Source organism: Micropterus dolomieu, linkage group LG08 (assembly GCF_021292245.1).
Source record: "Micropterus dolomieu isolate WLL.071019.BEF.003 ecotype Adirondacks linkage group LG08, ASM2129224v1, whole genome shotgun sequence".
NCBI classification, from domain to species: domain Eukaryota; kingdom Metazoa; phylum Chordata; class Actinopteri; order Centrarchiformes; family Centrarchidae; genus Micropterus; species Micropterus dolomieu.
In genome coordinates this window covers 6240758-6258917 of record NC_060157.1, presented here as the reverse complement: position 1 = coordinate 6258917, position 18160 = coordinate 6240758, and the positions used below count along the sequence as shown (strand labels likewise).

Here is an 18160-nt window from a genome sequence, read left to right as displayed (position 1 = left end):
GTAGTGCATCCTGTAATCAAACTTCAGAACTATTTTTTCTCTCTCCTTCAGCGTCCTACAGTAATTTCTTCATCTCTACAATGAAGTTCTTGTGTGCTACTGTCTGAGTGAAGCCGCAGAAATGCCTTGGCGCAGAAGCTGGAGACGTCATGGATTCCTGAGTGTGGGGCTTTGCAGGAAAGCCCTGAGTCTCCGACATGGACCGGCTCCAGGTTTCCATGGCAAAGGCGCACAAACAGGAGGAAACACTGAGGGAATCCCGTTATTTTACAGCATTGGACCATTATAAACACCCAGAGCGGGGAAGGAAGCCGCTCTTGATACTGAAGTAATCCTTATAGAGCTCTAGGAAGGGGGACTTCATACCAGAACCACTGCCGTAGCTGATGCGGCTGCATGTTTTTTGAAAAGAAAGGGAGTTTGCGCGCAACTGCTGTGTCGCAGCCTGAAGTTTTTGAACGTGTACAGAGACTTTTTTTCCTGTTTCGTCTGCTTTCAACATTTTTAACTGAAGAGTTACTGAAAGTAATTTTCTTTGTCTTTATTTTTTCGCTTTTTTCTCCAGATGTTTAGAGAGACTTGGAGGCTGGCGCAGTACCACACCATGAGGTCGATGGATCAAGGTACTGCTGAAGTGTTGTGATTATCTGGTAATCAAACCATTTTTTAATTGATAGCGTAGTGTTAGCCCTGGGGTGTTTAAGTCTGTAATCATGTGAGCTGTAATGGCATGTGTTGTCTGTCTAACTCTTCAGAGATAGTTGGGATGTTGATGATTGGGAAGAGACATACTGCTGCGCTTTATTTGATCAGCGCTCAGCGCGTACCTTGGCGCTAGAAACACCTGGATGTTGGTGGTGGAGTGGGGATGGGGGGCGGTCGCAGTGAGCTAATAACATACAACACTATAACTGTAGTAATAAATTGTAAAATACTTCAAACTTATATTATTGGCGCAAAATATGAGAGAAACATTGGATAGTATTAAGAAATAAATAACTTCTGCCATACTGTCAAACAGTTACAAGTTGTAACTGTTCAAGAGTTACATAGGTGGCATCAGTGTGTAATATCTGAACAAAGAGAGCAAATGTTATATTTTTTGACCCAGGTTTTCCAATTAGGCTCATAGAAAGATTCAAATATGGTGCAAATTATTCTGGTTGTTGGTGTTTATATCCTGTTATCCTGGTGTGGTTTGCTTACCACTGGTCTTGGTTCATTTGTGTTGCGTGCCCAAATTAACACATTATCAATATTATAGTCTAAATTGAGATTTACATATCACGTTTGCTATGGTGTACATGGTGTGCCTCTGTTTGTTTTGCTGACTGAGCAAAGGATACTGGGTGTAAGGCTACAACTGTAAGGAACGCCTTATCTGTGCTGCGTGGTGCGTAAATTTGGGGATTCCCTCAGGAGTCCATAAACTCCCAAAGAGCGCACATTGGCTCATTGATGTCATTAAATCCAATAAACTGGGAGAACATTATGCAGTAGTGCATTCTGATGTATTTGTACACTCTCGTATACATCTATCAATGTACACACGAACGTGAAATGTATGAATTACAACCCTGTTTTAAACGATAGTTGCAAGTCAGTTGTTAAACAGATGATGAGCGCAGTCAGCACCCTGCTGTGTCAGTGCAACATGTCAAACACCTGGGGGCAGCAGCAGGCTGCATGATCTGTCAAAAGACGCGCATTAATCTGTTTGAATTGGGAAGTTAATTCATCACTTCCAAGCGGCAAATTTGCTTTTTTTTAATCTTCGACACATCAACGACTAGAAGAGGCGTGATCAGACACAGAGATAAAGACGAAAATTCAGTGTGCAAATAGACCCGCCTTCATTTGAAAATAACTGCGGCGAGCTGAAACAGGAACTCTTGCAGCTCACCGATGCATCATTTGACACTTCTTGAACAGGTTCCCCAAATCCACATAAGCGCCGCACGACCTCAGCCGCGTCCCCATCGCTTCGCCTGAACTCGGAGGAGTCGTGAGGGGAAAAATTAGACAGATGACCTCTTTTTACGACGAGAAAGATTTGGAGGAAGAGCTCAGTCGAGTCAATTGTCCTGATGAGGATTTGGAGTTTGAATACTTGTTTGAATATGAACCACCTTGCAGCGACTTTGCTGGAGGAGATCAAGGTTTGTCCGATGCTTTTTGGCATCCTGAGTTGACTTATCTCCCTCTCTTGATTATTTGTTGGCTCAAAATGAATGCAAGCTTTGATCATGAAATCATCCTAAAAAATAAAAACAGGAAGTAAATTTGACAGACAACTTGATAAAGGCTCCACTGTAGTAGTCACGTGAGAGTAAATGTCAACATGAAGACAAACTTTGAAAAGCAAGGTCCCTACAGTTTAAGTTTTTGGTGTCATTTGAAGAGGTGAACTGGGTTAAATTGCTGTTATTGGAATGATGGGAAACTGCTCTGTTGCTTTGGCATTATTTAAAAGTGTTTTGTGATGGTTATTCATCTTTCCTCCCCTGCAGATGACCCCAACCTTGCATCTCACAAAGTCCTCAGCCCTGAGTCTGACCAGGCTTTCCCTCTGGAGCAGGTCTCCCCTTACGGCATCAAGTCGTGCAGTCCCTCCTACAGTGAACACAACACTGAGGTTCTCTCAGGATATGAGAACCAGGAGGCCAGAAACTACCTGGACGGTACACGACCTGCAGGTGTGGCCCTTAGCCCGCGGATTGAAATCACCCCCTCCCGTGAGCACTACAACCACACTCGGGACTCCCTACAGAACCATCACCTAAACATTAGTCCCAGACCCACCCTCACTGTGCCTGGCCATGAAAACCTTGCTTACCGTGAACCCCAGTGCCTGAGTCCCGCCAGCAGCAACTCCTCCACCAGCTGGCACTCGGAAAATTACTCCCCCTGGGCGTCTCCTTGTGTGTCCCCCAGTAGCGGCCAGAATCCCGGAGACCTCTGCCCCAGATTACAGAACATCCACACTGGCTCACCGCGCACCTCCCCGGGCACCTCTCCTCGCACCAGCCTAGCTGAGGAAGGCTGCCTGGGACCACGCTCGCCTTCCCCCAGGCCTGGCTCCCGCTCCACCTCCCCACAGGGCAAACGCACCTACGACATGTACAGGAATCCAGGCTTGGTCCCTGGGCACCGCTCCCGCAGTCCCTCCCCTCTCAGCGGCCATGAAGATCATAACATAGGTGCCCACTATACACACAGCAGCCTTGCTGATGCCATGAATGGTTTTGGCACTGGTCAGCCAGGCCTGGTACCTACTAAAATAGTCAAGACATCAAACCAGATTTACACTCTGTACCCAGAGGACCATGTAGAAGGAAACTACTTGGTGTCCTGTGACCAGGACATAAAAACCAAACCTGCTGCAGAGCCTTTCTTTGTTATCCCCCCAATCTGGCCCAAGCCACTTGTTTCCAGCATCTGCAGGTAAATTAGCAGGAAAACCAGGGCTTATGGCTAATACATACCACACAAGATACATTTAAATCTGCAAAGGAGCATTAGTGTAATGATTTCCATGATTTATATCCTTTTCTGTATCCAAATGTTCTGTAGCATCCCTGTGGCTTCTCTCCCGCCGTTGGAGTGGCCGATCCCCCGTCGCACAGACCAGTACGAACTCCACATTGAGGTGCAGCCCAAGCCGCACCACAGAGCTCACTATGAGACAGAGGGAAGCAGGGGTGCAGTCAAAGCCACCACAGGAGGACATCCTGTCGTGCAGGTATGGCCAAAAACAGGATCATACAAACAAAGTACTTGATTTAATTTTAAATCAGTCAAGTGCTGAATTAATAAGGAGGCATGTTGTCAGGTATGTCCAATAAATTAGCCTTCCAATTTGGGAGCTTCAGGCTGGCCTAATGGGAGGGCTTGTGCACAATGGTATTTCCTACTCATTATAAACTCAGGGGTGGTGGTGTTATAGCCCAGGGCCAGCTGTATGAAAATTATTCTATGTGAGTTACTGGCTACTCTCTTAGCATCTTTCCTGTTTCTCACTTTCTAAAAAAAATCATAATGCATGCCCCAACCCCAGACATATGACACACTGTAACCACCCAGTAGCCTCATGACAACCCTCAGAACTGAGCTCAGGTTGACCAGTGCAACACAAGCTCTTTGATTTTTTTTCCCCCCTGCCTTCCAGCTTGAAATAGTCTGCTGTTGTGTACCATCGCCACATAGTTTTAACCACACAAACAGATCTGTGTTCATGTTGTCCCTGACTTCCTCTTACACGTTGGTTTGTTGATGATGTGGGCCTCGTATTAGGAAGCTGACTTAAAGTGTTTAAACACTCACCCTCTCTAAACATGTGTTCAAAAATAAGAATGGTGCCTGTATAAGGTAATTGTAGATCAGGAAAACAATGTTTGCTAGTATTCCTGTTACAGTCACAACATGGAATTCAAACACAGCATGTCGAAATTAGCTGTGACACAGTTATGGCTGGCTATATTGTCCAAGAATAGGTAAAACTTTGTGTTACCGTGGCAACATTTCTGAGCTGTTTTTGTTGGCCATAGTAGGGACTTGTTGGAAATGAAGTATTTTCTGCCCATCCCCAAAGGCCTCACCCTGAGGTCAGTTCTGCCTGGTTTGCCAGGCCAATCAGATGGTCAGGCCTGGCTAGCCACGGCCGCACTCCTTCACCTTGTCTTTCCCTTCCTCTTCTCCCCCTTCGCTCGCTATATTTTTCCTTCTTCCTCTCTTCTTCTCTCTTTTCCTCTCTCCGAGGCTCGCGCCCTCCGCTTTTCCAACACTGCTCTCTCTCATGACTCACTGCTCCTGCCACTGCCATGACAACTGGCCGACTGCTCACATGGCCTGTTGACTGTTTGCAGTCAGCTTCCTCTGTTGCACTCCCTGTGTCAGCTAACTGGATATGAAGCCAGCATGCTCGTTCATGTTGCCATAGTCTTTGCACACATTCAGCAGCTGCTGTGTAATCTGTCAGTTACATCTACTAAGATAATCATCTCTGAAATGCAATTGATGTACATGTAGTATGTAGTTTTCTGAGCTAAGTAAAAAGAAGCAGTTTCAACAAGTAAACTACTTCTGAAGCAAGCATTAGATAGAACTGGTGTAAAAATACATCTAAATAAACTCTGTATTCAGGCAATCAGACTTACTACAGTGATAATATCTGCTGTTAGAATAGTAATTCAAAAAAGAGCAATGTTACCTTTAGTGTTTGTTCCATGACTCTACCACACTTCATGGTTATATTTTATGATAAAGGTGTGCACTACACTGTTTGCACAAAAACAGCACTTAGATGCATGTTGATGCTTTGTGGTTTTTGCAGGTTTCCTCAGGAGGCACTCTCAAGTTAAAAGTAGCATCTCTCTCTCTTTCTGTCCGCCTCTGTAACAACCTCCAGTTCACAGCTTCACCTATTTGTTACTTTTCTTTTCTGCAGGAGGAAATTAAAATAGGTCCAATGTCAAATGTGTCAGTCAGGCTGAATGACAGCTTACTGTTTAATTTATTTATTTTTATTTTTTAATAATAATAATAATAATGATGATAATAATAATAATAATAATTATTATTGTTGTTGTTATTATTATTTTAACACAAACACACACTTTTACTGCTTTATTTACTTTATCTAATGAATTGTATGAAATTAATTGTTCTTTTGTAATTTATTTGTAGATTTAATTAACAGCAATATTGCTGTTTGACATTCATACAAATAAAGCTGAATTGAACTGAAATGAATTGACAAGACCCCTTGCTAAATGTTTCATCCAATTATGTGAGAGCCAATTATGTTAAAGCCTAAGGCTGTAGGATGTGAGGTCTTTGCTGCTTTCTGTTCAAGGCCGCAGAAAGAAGACTTGTGCTTATACCGTACATGTTGGTCTGACACCGATTAGCCACCTCTGTGGGGGAACAACATTTGGAAAGGCAGAGTTAGAACAAAGGAGAGAAATACAAGCTCAAAGTCACTCCAACATTTCCATCATATTTTATTTGTATTTCATCGGCTAAAAAAGTCTGTTTGTATGATTTATTTTTTTTTGTCTGCAGTTACATGGCTACAGAGGCAAGGAGCCACTTGGCCTGCAGATCTTCATTGGTACAGCCGATGAGCGCATCCTTAAGCCCCACGCCTTTTATCAAGTCCACCGCATCACTGGCAAGACAGTTACGACCACCAGCTTTGAGAAGATCATCCATGGCACCAAAGTCCTTGAGATCCCCCTAGAGCCAAAGAACAACATGAAAGCAATGTGAGAATATAATAATGCCTTTTTTTAAATTATTATTTATCATCTTTCCTCTCAATTTGTTTTGTGAATATACATGTTTTTTTGTCAGGTTTACTTACATATTCATCCCTTTGTACAGAATCGACTGTGCTGGGATCCTGAAGCTAAGGAACGCCGACATCGAGCTGAGAAAGGGCGAGACAGATGTCGGCCGAAAAAACACCCGTGTCCGTCTTGTGTTTCGCGTGCACATACCTCAGCCTGGAGGACAGCACGTCTCTCTCCAAGTGGCCTCGCATCCTATCGAATGCTGTAAGCAGCTACACGTTCTGTTGTGCAATTTTGCCATCTTAAATGGTATGAGTCCTGATACACTGTAGGGTTTATGAATTCCCCATGTGTGCTTCCTGTTGAGGTCAAACTGTTGATATTTTCATCAGTTAACAAAACTTTATACAAACTAAACACCATACAAAAGGAACACATTCAAATGAGCACAAAGATGTCTTTATGCAGCCAGGGCATCCATCCAGTAGGTGGGCACTGCATGGTTCAGTGTCTGTATACCTATTTGTATGTGTACAGTAGTAAAGTCTGTGTTTGGGTACATCAGTGCATGTGTACACAGTGTTATTAAAGCACCTGGTGTAAGCAAAACTCAAACAAGAAGGCCCTTTATCTAGCATTGACAAACACCCTGGTCAAGACAAAGCATTCATCATATCAATGTGACACATGCTGCATGCAATATGCTCCTGTCATTGTAAAAAATCATGACGCAGAATATAATGTCATTTTATAACTGTTGTTTCCCACGTGTTTTCCGATCACAAGGAAGGAAGAACAATAGTTTACAATAGTGCCTGTCTGGTGTAAGATGAACTTCAGAACAATTGCAGTCAGTGAAAACCAGTCAAACGTAAAGTTGCTTACAATGACACCTGTGATACATCTGTCAGGCCCACTGAAAAGCAGACTGTGTCAGTCAGTGATGGTGTGTTTAAGATGCCAGGGCCCCTGCTGGTGTCATCCCCTTTGTTTTATACCCTCAAGGTGTAGTAGGGAGAACAAACCTGTTCAAAGGTCACAAGGTTGTTTGTCGACACCTCGCATCAGTGAGTGTGGAGTTTCAACGGAACTAATGGGTGATTGTAAGCTGCGAGATTAGAAAGCAACAGTTAACACAGAGCATGATTGTTAGTGTCTAGTGTATCAACAAAACTGACAGCTATAGTAATAATATCAATGACATTAACCACTTACATGTTTCCCCTTCGTTGAATGTGTTTGATGCTTGCAATATTCAAATAATCCTATTCCATCAAATGGAAATATTTTGGATGACTTGTGTGCATCATATAATGCACATTTCACAAAAATTCAGCCTGACATGTTTGGTATCTCTGGACACTATGGGCTCTCCACTAGAATTTAAAATGAGATTGCATACTGTTTGACTGTACAGCATGAGTTTTTAATGAATCTTTGACAAAGATTTTCATTAGGTCATTCATCAGATTGCGCCAGACTGTTAGTTGTTCCTCTTATTTTGTCTGTTTCCTGTACAGTACTTATGGATGTAGAGTTGTTACTTTTTCTAAGATGTGATTTGGCAGATTTATTTTGCTGCTTTTTAATACTGAAAGCGAGGGTTGCTATTGTCAAATGACTCAGCAGCATCACCTCCTTATCGTGAAACACCGTCACTTCTTGGTAGTGAGTTGTTGGGTACTTGTGGGAAATTAATACAAAGCCTTCAAATGAAACCTAACCTGTTTTTTCACTGTAGTTTTGGGCTGCAGCTAACAATTATTTTCATTACTGATTAATCTGCAGATTACTTGTGATTAATTGATTAATCATGAAATGTAAAATGGCGTGAAAAAATGTCCATGCCTGGAAGTGATGTCTTCACATCTTGTTTTGTCCGACCAACAGTCCAAAGCCCAAAAATATTCAGTTTGCAATGATATAAAACAGAAAAAAGAAGATGACTTTTGTCAAATTTTCACTATTTTTGCTTGAAAACAAATGCCTGAACCAATTTATCGATTATCAAAATAGTATAGTACCAAAATATCTTTCTGGCGATCAGCTAATTGTTTCAGCTCGACTGTAGTTAAATGCTGGTTTATGTGGCTAAATGTTCTTATGTGAGAGAGTAGATAAACAGTAAATGTAACACGCCGCCCCTCCGTGTGTCCCGACAGCCCAGCGTTCAGCACATGAGCTTCCCATGGTGGAGAAGCAGGACATGGACAGCTGCTCTGTTCTGGGAGGTCAGCAGATGATCCTGACTGGGCAGAACTTCAGTTCCGATTCCAAGGTCATTTTTATGGAGAAAACCCAGGGTGAGTGGCATTGAATCACATCATCCCCGTCAATCACAACCTGTAGGAAAGAGTCAATTTATGGTCAAATCCATATGGTCTGTGCATCTGTTAGTTCTGCTATTACAAAACACAGTGTCACAATAACACCACAGCACAAGTGTTAACTGACTCATAAGTAACTATAGGTCACAGCTTTCACATTTCACCACTATTATTGTATAGCCGGAGCCACATGAGTAATGTACATGATCCAGATCATAACCGTAACACTTCCTTTTGCCCTTTTCTTCCTCCTCATGGCCACTTCTGTTTACCTCTAGCTGCCGCTCGAAGGGTCTGTGGGGTGGACAGTTGTGCTAAAATGCTTGTATTTGTCTGATATTGTGAGTCACTGGCTCCACTGCTGTCTGAGACTGGAGTTCCTGGCTTTTTAAATGCAGGCACCCCACAGGCTACCTCAACTAAAACTTGCTGCATTGCTCCGGCTTTTTTTTCTTTTCCTTCTCCGGGGTTCCCTGCCGCTGTGTTACGACACAGCACAGTAATGGATAGTAAGACAGAGACGGAAAACGAAATCTTACGAAGTGCCATTGTTTTGGAGAGTTTCTGTATGACACAAAGTTCTGGACCAGTGCAGCTGTGAAATCTCTCTTTATGAGAGACAGCTGCCTCTGGCTGGAGCTCCCCTGGCTGTGCTCGGACAGGGAGGGTTGCACTGAGGGAAGGAAAGCTTCCCTGGCCAAAGCTTTCTCCGGCTTTCTCTCCAGCTCTCTCGTTCCCCCTTTCCACCTCCACACACAATTATCTCCAGGGGGAGAACAAGAGTCGGGGTATCCCTTAGAGTAAAACTGCAACAAAACACAAACAAACAAGCGCCAAGAAAGCAGTAGTCATCACGTTTTGTAAGAGAGGTGGAGAGAGTTGATCATAAAAATAAAGTTGGCAAAGAAAAGTTGGCGAGATGTGTGGAATCCCCCTTCCTCCTGCTGAGTCATTTAAGCCATGTGTTTTTAATTTGCAATTTGACAGAGGGTATCCCACCTACACTGACATTCAACTAGAACTCACTGCAGCACATGTCGTATCATGTGTTAGGGCACATGGAGTTTACATTTAGAAGCACAATTTGTTTTCTGCTTTATTCACCTGGATGACGGCTTAAGTTTAATCTAATAAAATGCGATGTAACCTATCTCATCAGATCCCTGTTATTGTTGTGTTTCTGTCTGCATTCGAGAGCAGACCGGTGTGTATTTCACTGCCACATGTCTTTCTGATTAGTGGACAATTGTACATGTGTTTGTGGTATAGGGTCAGATCATCTCTACCTTTTAGGTGTGCTTGTTGGTGTAAGAGGAAATGGTTTTAAAAATGATATTATCTACATGCACAAAGAGGCTTTTTATGTCCACATGAATCTTAATCAGATCATCATGGTGGTTATAAGTCTACTGTACATAACTGAATCAAATTAGTGACATGACATAAAATGCCTTTAAAATACAAAGAATTCAGAATAAGTGGATTTCTCGATTGGTTAGGATTCTGCATTTTCTAAATTTACAGCGTAAACACTTGCAGAATTATACACTGTCTGGTACATCTTGAAACAATCAGCCTTACTTACTAGAGTTAATTACCACATTGTTTAACATTAGGTTTTCAATTTCTCTCTCTGCTTCTTTCTAGATGGGCAGCAAATCTGGGAAATGGAAGCAACAGTGGACAAAGATAAGAGCCAGCCTGTACGTATTACACACCAGAATGTTCTTAAAAACCTGCATGAAACCTGTAGAACACACCAAACATGTACATTGTCATGATCTTGTAGTTCACTTCAAAGAAAAAGATCAGTTTCAGTACATAATAGAGCACTGTCTTGTAGAGCATGCTGTTTGTGGAGGTGCCATCCTACCGAGACACATCTGTCTGCCATTCGGTCAAAGTGAACTTCTACGTCATTAATGGCAAGAGGAAGCGGAGCCAGCCTCAACATTTCACCTACACACCACTGGCATGTAAGAATGCTGCTCAGCCTCTCTGTGGTATGCATATATCTTACTGTGGGATTTGAATGGACAGTGATTATACTGAGTATTATTATTGTGAGTACACAGGGAAAAAAAGTGGATTTTTTCATTTTCATTTTTAAGTGCACACTACTTCCTTTCAGTACTTCCTTTCAGAATGTTTACAGTCATCTCTTTACTTTTTCAACTTCCTTACAGCTCCATCCATCAAGACAGAACCTATAGATGAGTACGAAGCAGACCACATGGGGTTTTCCATGCCTCAGATCTTGGGCTTATCTCCTCATTCCTATTACCACAACCCACGCAGCATCCTCCATCAAGACAACGGCCTGGTCTCTAGCATGGCCTCCTGCCAGCGTCTCAGCTCCAGCCTTCCAAGTCAAGACGCCCGTTACCAGCAGCAGAGTCCGGCTATCGTCTACTCCCGTGGCGGCAAGAGTCTGAGCGGCAGCCCTGGCCTTTATCAGCAGGCTGGAGGGATGATGCCTGACCCACACAGGTCAGTCCTGGTTCACACAGGCTCCTCGGGTCAGTCTGTAGGTCCCATCGCTGCAGGCCAGCACTCTTCGATCATCCAGTTCTCCCCCACCAACCACCTGCTTCGGGCAGAAGACCCTCAAGCTCTCACTGCTCCGCAGCCTGACAACCAGCAGATCATCTACTGCGATGGCTACTCCCCACAGGCCGCCGCCCACTCACCCACACCCCCCCAGGCTCAGGCAGCAGTCTCCCACTCACAGCACTATCCCACTGTGATCCAGCAGCAGCCCTACGCCCAGAAGGGGCAGCAGAAAGGCCGGGCTCCACCTGGCACGGGGCAGATGGAGGCTCCAGGAGACGGACAGAGGAGGGTGACGGTCAAGGAGGAGAACTTGGACCAGGCCTACCTAGATGATGGTGAGTGTAAGTTAATGCTTTTATACTCTGTGTGAGTGGGATGGCTTGTGTGTCTATCAGGAAAGTGTGATGAGGTGAAAAAAAGCAGGCAGACAAGTGATAGATATGTGCAATTCCCTTTTTGAAAGAGATGAATGCTAAGCCCCTCCAGCATAAGGACAATTCAAGGATATTTACAATATCTGCGGCATCTCCTTTTCACACACCCCGGTTTGATATACGTGCTATAGTGTCCCAATGAACAAAGCCAACAAAGCAATCTCACACTGTTAAAACAATCCTTGACAGGAGGTGTAGCTATGTTCCACTCAAGGTGGAAATAACAGGATTCTGAGTCATATGTTTATACTTGTGCTTGTCAACCCCATTACCCTCTGACAGAATTAATGTCAGGCCACATCCAGCAGCAGGCAGAAGGTTGAACCTCTTCCTTACTTTGGAGTTAAAGGTTCTCCAAACTGTATTATGTTTTACAATAAAATGACTTGGAAAGTGGCACAGTATTTTTCTTTTCTTTAGTCTGTGTCAGCCACGTGAGGTTTAAAGGCAGTTTGAGATTGTCATCATGTTGCTCCATACAACATGCTGGTCGCAGGGGTTCGTCTGGCACTGCCACACATGAGGAAATGAGCTTTCTTTCTCTCTCTCTCACATTAAAGACAGAGAGGGAGGGAGAAAAAAAGTGTCACTCTCCTGACCGCCTGGACATGTTGACACTGTTATGAAGTGAAAAACAACTTCCATGGCAACCATTGTCAAACAGTGGAACGGGCTGCCTGGGAGAGCTGGGGAAAGCCTCTCTGTTTGTTGTAGTTGGCCGGGGCTTCTCCTTGGCCTTATGCCCCTCGATTCTGTGGGGGAACCCACCAGAGGATTAGCTTTTTTCCCGACCACGACATTCTGCCAATCTGGCACAAGAAATTCCTATTTGCAGCTGCTCTCCTCCAGAAATCGAGCCTGATCCCTGTAAGATAGCGGGAGGGTGGAGGCTAGTTCGCAGGAAAAGGGAAGAGGCTGTGCGTGTTTCAATGGAAAAAGTGAAACGAAGAAAAAAAGGCTAGCAATGGAATTTGTGTTTTTTGGATGGAGCTTGCAGGGTTTCCCTCCGCAGTAAACAGCAACAGGGCTGTGAGTTGGTGAATTAACAAGGAGCTAGAGGAACAGTCACACTGGGCCTCCTGTTTGATCCTCCCATCAACATAAAGTGATGACGGCTAGTCAGCTTCCCAAGGTGCCTTTGTATCTTTGTTCAATTTTAGTTTTTATTTAAATAGCACATTACCTTTTCCCTGGAAATCTCATAAAAAATAATTGCAGAATTAGTGGTTACTTCTTTTTATTTGCCTTCTTTTATTTATAGTATTATAGGCGATTTTATTATTTTAAAACTATGGTATGGTATTTTATAATACCATATCCCTTAATGTTAAAACCATATCTGTAAAGCATTTACAATAATAATCGCATTTGGAGACTGTGTACGCTGCTTGTCATTCCTACAGGTCTACCCACATCATTTAATGGGGAAAAATGGGGGGACTTTCCACTATTCAAAAAAAAATAATAATTCAGACAAAGGTGAGAAGATAAGCGTGTTCAAAAAAATCCCCGTATTTAACTGCAAAGAAATTGAAGTATGATCACGACCACAAAACAATCATTTAAGTTCAGGACCAAACACATTTTCGCCAAAGTGAGATTGTCAACATTACTCATCAAGACATGTGTTTCAGTTTGTAGTCATTTTTGAAAGAAGGGTGAAGCCACATCCTGGTATTGTCACAGTGTTGTGGTCGATAAGCGTCACATCTCCGGGGTGCCTGAACTGTGTCACCTTCAGTTAGAAGTTTGAAAAGACAGTCAGGTATTTTATTTTGTACCAAATCTTGGTTCATAATCTCTCCCACGCAGAGGTCTTATTTCGTCAGCCCTCACACAAGTTCCCATGCCTCCTGTTGGAGCTCAAAAGAGACAAAGTCCGTTGATTGTATTTACTTTATTTGTTTATCTACTCAACATGTATTTTGATAGTCGCACCCTTTTTCTCACCACTATGTAAATAGAACTGACACAAACCAACTTAAATCTCTACCTCTAAAACAAGGCAATATTCAACTGGGAAAAAAAGATATCTGTAGGAGCCTGCCTTGCCATTGGACCATGAAGGACAAGAATGTCTGGCATTGCTCACTACGTGCCACGTAGTTTGGGAAACAGCAAAGAGCCACTGGCATAGCTGACAAAGGCTGAGGCTAACGGATTTAGTAGGTGTGGAATAAAGCCCTGAGGCAGTGGAGCAGGTAAAATATTCCTGCAGGTAGAGATCAGGGCAGGAGAGATAAAGCACACAGCAACTGCCTAGTGGACGCATTAGTTGCAGCTCACTTCCATCCCATTTGAAAGCCTTGATAAATACACAGCTTAGCTGTATCCAGACGGTGCTACAACTGTAGTGATGAGCATATGACAACTGCTTTAAGACACATTTACAGTGAAAGAGTATATTTATATATTTTGGCATTTGTTATCCTCTTCTTTATAATTGGTAATTCAAAACAATACTCCCATGTCCACATGTACAATGCAAGATTCATTGGTTACTATAATTGTTCCTTCACTCCAAACTGTGAAGAGATCTCTTCTAAATGCAATTCAGCTGTAAGACAAGTGGGCCAGTGTCACAGTCCATGCTTTTTTTTTGCAAGTTTGTATTCTTAGTGAGAAATACCCCGTTTGTGTTACCATTGACAGTGGTACTCTTCTGTGGTGGATGAATAGTAACACAAACAGGTAATTTTTTACTAAAGACTAACGTTAGAAATACCTAGTTGATTCAAGTAATGCTGACTTCAGTTTCAGTTGAACTTTGGAATACATTTTTGCACTGAGACAGATGATTATCTGGAATTATATTATTAGGAAGGTACCAGTATAGCAAGAAGGAACAGCAACCAATAACTCGTTCATTGCACATACTGGTGTGTGAGCATTGCTTGAAGACAGACAAAATGTGAACACTGAAACACCGGATTTGTGGTTAGATTGGTGGCTAGCTGCCAGTCCACTTCCACACTTTCTCTTTTCTCTCTAAGATTTTCAACTTCATGCTGTTGTTACAATCCCTCATCAGCCTCTCTTGAATCTATCCCATCATATGCACACCTTGAACATACTCTACGTTGTTCTACACACAAACACATACATTGTATTAACATGCAAATACTTGCAGACACACAAACACACACATTCCAGCTCGCAGCAGGCAGTGTGCACCCATTGAGTCAGCTACTGTACAGGGTGTCTGTCTCTCTCCTCCCACCGTCTGTAAACAGTGCAGCTCATTGGTGCAGAACTCAGGAGCCAGACACTCACCTATTGAACAGACTAGCCCGAGTGTTCTCCAGGCCAGCCTTAAATAGACGGTCCGTGCCAACCCTTCATTAGATTCAGTAAAGCCCCACTGTTTGTTGCCACACTGCGGTGCTCCTGCTGCTTCTCTAAGCTCGTTTTATGCTCAGGAAAAATCCTGTGGCACCGCTGGGGAGATGAAAGTTTCTTTAAGGCATTAGGTGTCAGAGGGAATTCCACTACATACTAAAATAAACAGGGACGCTGATGCTGTGACGACAGCAGAGCACCCGGTTTGGTCGCTCCTGCAGCTTCGCAACTCTCAAATGCTGCTCTGGCTATAATATGTGTTCAATGTTGACCTGCTGTAATGAGTTGTTTCTCTTTCACATCTGCAAATGATCAGATAGAAATGCAAGGGGAGAGACAGAAAGAGAGACAAACAAAGATTGGTTTGTTGGATGGACTGTAGTTGTGGGTGCTCATTTTGGTTAGAAATATCTACTATCCATTGGTTCCTTTGCTTTTATTTACACCTCTTGGTTGCTAGTCTTAAATAAGAACATGCCATCACCTTGCAACTGTTTTTGGCCAGTTTTGCGGCAAGTTGCCCTTCACACTCATCTGAGAGGCTGTTGCGTGGGTGAGATGGTGTCTGATTTCATTTTACATGTGTGTTGGTAGTTGCACTCTTTGTCTCACCACTATGTAAAGCAGGGCTTTAAATAGAACTAACACAAGTCAACTGAATAAGTTGTCAAGTTCTTCTACCATGCAGGATAGCAGCATATAGTATTTTGCAAAGCTGGTGGTTCTTTCAGTAGCGAATCATCTTAATATTTTAATATAATTTATCTTTCAGTCATCTGTTGAGTTTAAAGGAATAGTTAAACTTTTTAGCTGTCTTTCCTAGAGTTAAAGTAAATGAGAAGATAAATACCACTCTTATATTTGTCCCTTTGAATATGAGGCTACAGCCAGCAGCTGATTCGCTTAGCTAGGTTTAGCAATTAACACTGTATTATATCTTGTTTGTTACATTTAAAAAAACAAGTGTAAAAAGGATAAATAGGCAAATGTTTTCTAACCTTTGTACAGAGCTAATCTAGCTGTTTTCCAAGCTTTGTGCTAAGCTAAGTTAAGCTAATTGGCTGCTGGCTGTAGCTTCATATTTAGGGAATAGAGAGGTTCTCTCTAACTCTCAGAAAGAAAGCAAATAAGTGTACTTCCTAAAATGTTCAACAAGACTAATGAACAAAACAGGAACAATACCTTATACTACACAACAGAACTATGACAATGTTTGTAGGCTAATAACTTCTTCAGATATTAATTTTCTGATTTTAACATGTACATTTTTAACTTCAGTTGACTAAATCACTTGCAAAGTGTGGCCTATTACCATGGTTACAAAACCACAGACACAATATGCTCTCTAATGGCTTAGATACGGGCAAAAAGCTTTTTTGGCCCACTTTGAAATACTTATATTACTCATTGACCCTAATGAGTTCCCAGAGGCAGAGTGGAAGCAGTGGCACCGGCCCATAATGTTTCAGAGTTCCAGTGTACACAGACAGACACACAGTAGGCCTGGGCACCCAGATAAACATCAGAGCTCATCACAGAGGTGGGCAGATGTACTGGCAGCCTGACAGAGTCACAGGTAGTTACACTTCTCCTCTTCACTTTGCTGCGTTGATGTCAGTGGCTATTTTATCGGCGCGTACACAACAAAACTTCAAATTCTCACATGTTGGCTGACATAAATAATCTCATTTATTCAATTTAAGAAATTCAATATTTTATTTTATTTTCAATGCATGACATAGTCCTCATGCCCCCTCACACATTGTGATTCTATATTTAGAACCATGACACTGAAAGTTTCCATTTCAACCCCCTTCCTCTTCTGTTGATGTGTATACACACACTTGTAATCATCCCAGCAACAGGAAGTGATCGTTCATAGACTCTTGCATAGCTCTACCTCTAGTGGTTACTGAACATTAATGCAGCCTTTATCTGCCTTCCATCAACGCCCTTAACACAAACGTCAAAACACCTATCTGTCAACAGTATTTCAGGATATACATTCAATTTGATAATAATAATAATAGTAATAATAATAATAATAGGTGTTCTGCAATTATTGAATTTTATTGTAAAAACCCTTTGTCCAACTGACCTCTCTTTCTTTGTTTTACAGTGAATGAGATAATAAGAAAGGATCTGACAGGTGTCCAGGCCAGAGGGCAGACATAGACGAAGGAACCTGAGCAGGAAATGACAACATATCCCCCCCAACACACACAGACAGACACGCACACAGTGAGGTGACGCCAGTCTGCCAACAATCAGACCTTCTCTTCCTCATTTTCTTTACCCATAGAGAAATATCAGCTACCGGCTGCTGTGTTTGCTTTGGATGCTTTCCTGCAATAAACAGTTTCATCTGGCAAACGAAGAATGAATTTGACGCATAACGTCAACACTAGCACCCAGCAACAAACCGATAAGAAAGAAGAGGAATGTGCCTTATTTTTTCCTGGTTGAAGTTTTGATACAGTTTGTTTTACAAAGGAATAAAGACATACAATTGGAGAAATGTGTCCGCAGAATAGCCTTAGCCATACTATCCAGGCATTAAACTCTCACCTGTTTGCCTCCCACATGTTTGCCTCAGAGTGGTGAATGATTGATTATGTAGCATGCAGCAGTTTCAAATTTGTGAAATTTCTTATTGAAGAACATTGGTTGGTCAACAGCTTAATGTCATACCAAATACTCACCCCAAATACAAGATATATATAAATAAATAAACTTTTATATATATAATCAAATAATTCTTGTGGCTAAAGCTAGTCATATTTTTGTTTAATTCTTCTTGCACAGTGTGTATTTTGTCTGTGTGTGAAGCTACGTATTTAAAGATGCTTCTAAGCTTACATGCTGATCATCTCATTTTAAGTGCAGTTTTCTAATTGAAGTGAAGCGCACACTGCCTTAACCATATACAAATGAACTATTGTGACGCCTCCTCATATGCACTGTTTTCAATAACAGGGGGTCATTGTTATTACTTTTTTAATATAATATTTGAGTCATGTGAATAATGTACCATTTTATATTCATTAAATATATATTGCTTTATATTCAGGTGAAAATGCCAAATGTGGCTTCGCAGGGGCCTTTGATACTACATTAATAGCATACATTTAAAATATATATATATATATATATATATATATATATATATATATATATATATATATATATATATATATATTTTTTTTTTTTTTTT

At 42.1% G+C, this 18160-nt stretch overlaps 1 protein-coding gene across 6 annotated transcripts; it reads left to right on the top strand.

Moving 5' to 3' along the window:
• The first annotated feature begins 373 nt into the window (after positions 1-373).
• nfatc2a (nuclear factor of activated T cells 2a) lies at positions 374-18060 on the top strand. 6 transcript variants are annotated; one of them, XM_046057388.1, is made up of 11 exons: positions 427-462; positions 566-623; positions 2511-3444; positions 3574-3742; positions 6064-6266; positions 6385-6557; positions 8456-8596; positions 10268-10323; positions 10464-10623; positions 10807-11514; positions 17066-18060. In XM_046057388.1, the coding sequence occupies exons 2-11, from the start codon at positions 566-568 to the stop codon at positions 17119-17121; spliced, it is 2658 nt and encodes an 885-aa protein (XP_045913344.1). In that variant the 5' UTR covers positions 427-462; the 3' UTR covers positions 17122-18060. The 6 variants fall into 6 exon arrangements, with proteins under 6 accessions (XP_045913343.1, XP_045913344.1, XP_045913342.1 ...); XM_046057387.1 differs by having other exon boundaries at positions 374-623; XM_046057386.1 differs by lacking the exons at positions 427-462; positions 566-623 and adding an exon at positions 1799-2159 and having other exon boundaries at positions 10464-10596; positions 10807-11508.
• The last annotated feature ends 100 nt before the right edge of the window (positions 18061-18160 follow it).